General features: G+C 41.7%; 1 protein-coding gene across 1 annotated transcript; it reads right to left on the bottom strand.

Annotated features, from left to right (window-relative positions):
- Positions 1–2013: 2013 nt before the first annotated feature.
- Positions 2014–4386, bottom strand: elfn1a (extracellular leucine-rich repeat and fibronectin type III domain containing 1a; the record flags this gene model as incomplete). The annotated part of the gene is made up of 1 exon (XM_080510967.1): positions 2014–4386. One exon carries the CDS (start codon positions 4384–4386, stop codon positions 2014–2016), a length of 2373 nt encoding a protein of 790 aa, XP_080367093.1.
- Between the last annotated feature and the right edge of the window lie 219 nt (positions 4387–4605).

The following is a 4605-nucleotide window of genomic DNA, read 5'->3' as shown; positions in this document are numbered from 1 at the left end:
ACTCCTCTCCTGTTGTGACTGAGATTTTTCTGTAGCACTGAATTTCCGTGGACCTCAGTCGAGACTTGCTCACATTTGTCAAGCCAGTTCCTATTTAGTTTGTGTAATATCGTGTTCAATGAGCACTAGTACAGTTACTTAGTGTTTAGAGACTGAGGGGCTCATTGAGAAAGAGGTGAAGACAGACATTTACAATTCCTTGTTGCCACGCACACATTTTAAACATTACACACATAAAAATTATATAAACCACACAAATTTTACTAAGTACCCAAATTTTGATATGCACATATAAATCTGTTTGTGTACAGATCACATGACAAACACACAAATATCGAGATAAACTTACTACTCACCATATGTACGCACTAGTTTTTCTGCTGTAACAGCCACTATAGATGTTCTCCTTTCTTTTTCTCCAAAATGTAGAGATGATCCATTTTAGAGTTACATAAAACTGTTGTTCAGATGAGTAAGATGGTATAAGTACATATTTATTACTCATTCATACATATCTGATGAATCATCATGAGCCTGTTTGGAATAAATTATATAAACATCTTACAAAGAAAAAAGTATTGTATTTACTCTCGAAAAGAAAAAAAAAATACAAATTCACAGCCAGTAAGTCAGAGGATTCAGTTTAACATTCTCGAATTTTACTCTAGCATGGTGATATTCGCCTGGTATATTTTCATAATATACAAAAAGATTGATCAGCCGAGCAGGTAAAAATCAAATTAAACTCTCAGCAAGCAGCAAGGCCCATCTGAATAACAAACTACCTTTCTCCATTTATTGGATTGGACATTATACATTATAATACACTGGAAGAAATATTAAAGCAAATTAAAAAAACAAAACAAAAACACAATAGTTAATAGCATTAAATAAATATTTCCTTGAAAATATACAGAAAAGCTGCCATAGACAGATCAGAATATATATCTGTTACATTCATCCATCGGGCGCTCCTGTAAGGCAGAACGGCTGTCCGTGCACCTCAACCACAGGTGACAAAGCACAGCTGCCCTTCCTTCTGCAGTATTAGTGATTAATAGTAGGCTTTCATACCGTATCTTGCCTGCGGATATTATTGTTTCCCAAGGAGTAACTCATAAATTTAAAAAAACAAAACACATTTGGAAAAAATTTACATGAACTTACTGCCATATGTTCAGATGATCCCCGTGTATTGTAAACATTTCATCTTTTTCTACTTTGGTACTAAAAATACAAATGGTGGTTCATGAAACTGTTGTTAAGGACCGTCATCATAACGTGATTAGTTCTGCAGTTTGGCCGCCGTGAAAGTCTTTTGTGATCCTTCCAATGAATACTGCACAGTGTGAATCAGGGGGACTTTAAACTGAGTCCTTCTGAATCATGTAAAAAGTTTGAAAGAAATAATAAAAAAAAAAAAAAAAAACGAGGCGGTGGAGGTTAAAAAAAACAAATGCTTTAACTGGTTCAAAGTGGGTTGCGCCGTTCTTTAGCAACAATAAGATCTAAATGAACAGAAGTCCGCTTGATAAACCTGATTCATTCACTAATACTTTTTCCATCTACACAGCAAACATTGCAAATATAGAAACCGATATCTGTACACAGTTTTCAATTAAATATATTCAGGGAAGGAAGAAAAACAATGTTCTCTTTGAGTGAACGTTCCAGATAGTTCTTCAAAAAATATTGAGGTTTCAGTAGACATATCTTCATATAGTAGTTTCATATTACACAACAGCAAATCCACTGTCACAGGACTTGGCCATGCGATACCCAAAAACCTATTATCCATTGTAACATATATATTATTAATCTGCAATTTTTTTCCCAGATGAATGCTTTACATAATATGACAAATCTTTACCCCGTTTCCGTCACAGTCAAAATAGAAGATGGCGTAAGTGAATACTTGATTATAATATGGAAGTATCCATTGATTCATTTGTCAGACAAAGTCCTTGTGTCCTTTCTGCAACGTATGGTTCATTGTAAAAACTCTTTCATAGGTTAGGATTTTTGTTGGGATGATACACCTTTCCAGTAGTCTAAAATATCATGCAGGTCCTCATCCTTTGCAAACTGGACTTTCTTCCGCAGTGCATGCCCAGCAGCCATGTACTCCTCGTCTTTGTGTCGCTTCCGGTGGAGTTTGAATCGCTCCCAGATGCTGTGTGATGGTTTGCAGTAGTATTCAGGACTGGAGGAGTAGCTTAGATTGTGATACTGAGAGGACATCTGGGAGTATGCCAAGTCTCTGGAGCGGGAGTGAGTGAGAGGCTCCAACATAGAGGACTTGTGGCCGTCAAGTCCTTCAAGCTCTTCTATCTGAGCGTCGGGGTAGGAGTGTCGGTGATCGCTGTACTGACGGATCTTCTCTGCCTCTGCCCTCAGGATGGCAGCGGCAGGTGTTACAGTGAGGATGGTCTCTCCCGTCGGGGAGGTTTTCTCAATGTACTTGGATTCAGAGCGATAAGGCCTGGGGCTTCGCATGGGCCCTCCTGTGGCAGTGCTGGGCCTCTTTGGGGAGGCATCAGAGGACCGATGCCTCTGCAGAGAGTGGTGATAGCTGTCCTTATACACAGGAGTCAGCAGGCCGGATTTACTCTGTGGGTGCTCTGATATCAATACAAGCTGTGGCTCTGCAGTGGACACTGCCCCAGATTTGACCCCTTGAAAAGACGTGGACTCTGACTTGAGAGCATCGATGCAGTTGTTAATGATCTGATTGACTTTATCCACCTCTTTTGCAATGGTGGAAATCTCTGCCACGGACCCTTGACTGTTCCCAGGCATTCCCATGTCACACTCCCTGCGCTCATGGTGATCCATGCTCCGCACCTCCATGTAATTTCCCTTCAACATTTTTGGGGTATCAGTCATTTCTTGAAATTTGTACTGCTCCATCTCAGCTGCTGATGGAAGGTATGGCATTCGTGCCATGCTCTCTCCTGCTAACAGCTGCTTCTGGGACATTCGAGACATAGTTCCACCTTCCAGTTCCTGTCCGTACTTGAGCTCAATTATATTCTTCTTTAGACTACCTGATTTTTTGTGCTTTTCATCCTGCTGACGCTTTCTTCGCAAGCAGTAGTAAACAACCCCGAGAAAAATGACCATGCTAAAGAGGCAGCCTAGAATTGTCATAATATAGTGAGTAGCTGTTGCATTGTTTACATCTCTGTCATTTCCAGTCCTCAGGCCAGTGGTGACTACCAGACAAGTGTGATTGTGTCTCAGAGAATTGCGAATTGAAGCAACACAGTAGGTGTAGTTAGTATGTGGTTTTAGATTTTTGAGTTCGATGTCCTCTTTTATATCTTTCAGGTTTCGGATGTCAGTGAAAAAGTTGTTGTTATAGAGAACCAGAATGTACATCTTCCTGAAGGGGTGGGGGATCTCCACAGTGATGATGGCACCTGTGTTTGTCACTTGCTTCAGTTTCATTAGAGGAATCACTTGCACCTCATTCTCAGTGGTGCTGATCGTTATATCTTCCGGTTCGGTTCCCGATGGGCAATCCTCCAGCCCACAAAGCGTTGTGTCTGGTGGTACCGTAGTAGGTTCAATGGATATTGAAATAAATGGTGTCACGTAGTCATCGGTGCACACGGTGGTGAGCATGTGGAGGGCATTTCGATGCGTCGGGTTGTTTGGATTCTGGCTGAACAAACTGTAGCCAGAGACACCAGGCGGGGAGTCGCAAACCATCCGCTCATTCGTCCGGTTTGGAAAAACCGAAAGCCATTTCACAAAACCAAACAATTCACAGGAGCAGTTGAAGGGGTTGGTGTACAGCTCACACGTGGTTAATTTAGTTAAACTGGTAAAGGTGGACCCATCTAACTGCTGTATTCGGTTCATTGAGAGGTCAATATTTTCGATGTTGGGGCATTCCCAAAAGGCATTAAGTGTCACAGTCTCAATCAGGTTTGCCTGGAGGTAGAGGTACTGCAGCTTTCCTAAACCCCTGAGGATACCTTCCGTCAAATTTCGCAACTTGTTGAAGCCCAGTTGGAGAACTTGCAAGTTAAACTGAGCAGAAAAGGCCCCATCCTCAATGTAGGAGATTTCATTCTTGGTCAGGTTCAGGTAGGTCAAGTTGGCAAAGCGACTTAGGGCAGAATAATGGATGCTCTTGATTTTGTTTTCGTTCAGACGGAGGTCCACTATGGTGCTGTTGATATGCTGTGGGATGGCCTCATAAGGTGGCTGGTTTTGGCTACAGATTGCAAGCCATACGAAGCCCTTTTCACCCTCAATTAACCAGCAGTCTCCATTGACCCTGCCAATATGAGTCAAATATACAATGGCTACAGACCAAAACAAGGCACTCGTCACCATGCCTAAGCTGCAGGCCATTGGTGCTTCTCTGAGAGTCATGTGCAGGACCAAGAAAAATAAAAGGATAACACTGCTGTGGTTTCAGTACAGCTGATGCGATCCTGTCTGGGAATCAGCTGGATGTCGAACTGTTCTCGAGGCCAGAAGCAGTCTTTTTATTTCTCTCCTCTTCATTGATGGATGTATGCTGATGGATATTGTCGCCATGTACCAATCAAAAAAATGTTGAGTGCAGTCCTTTATAGTGAATTTCTTTCA

Source organism: Blennius ocellaris (genome assembly GCF_963422515.1).
Source record: "Blennius ocellaris genome assembly, chromosome: 16".
Lineage (NCBI taxonomy): Eukaryota > Metazoa > Chordata > Actinopteri > Blenniiformes > Blenniidae > Blennius > Blennius ocellaris.
This window is presented reverse-complemented; position numbering and strand designations above follow the sequence as displayed.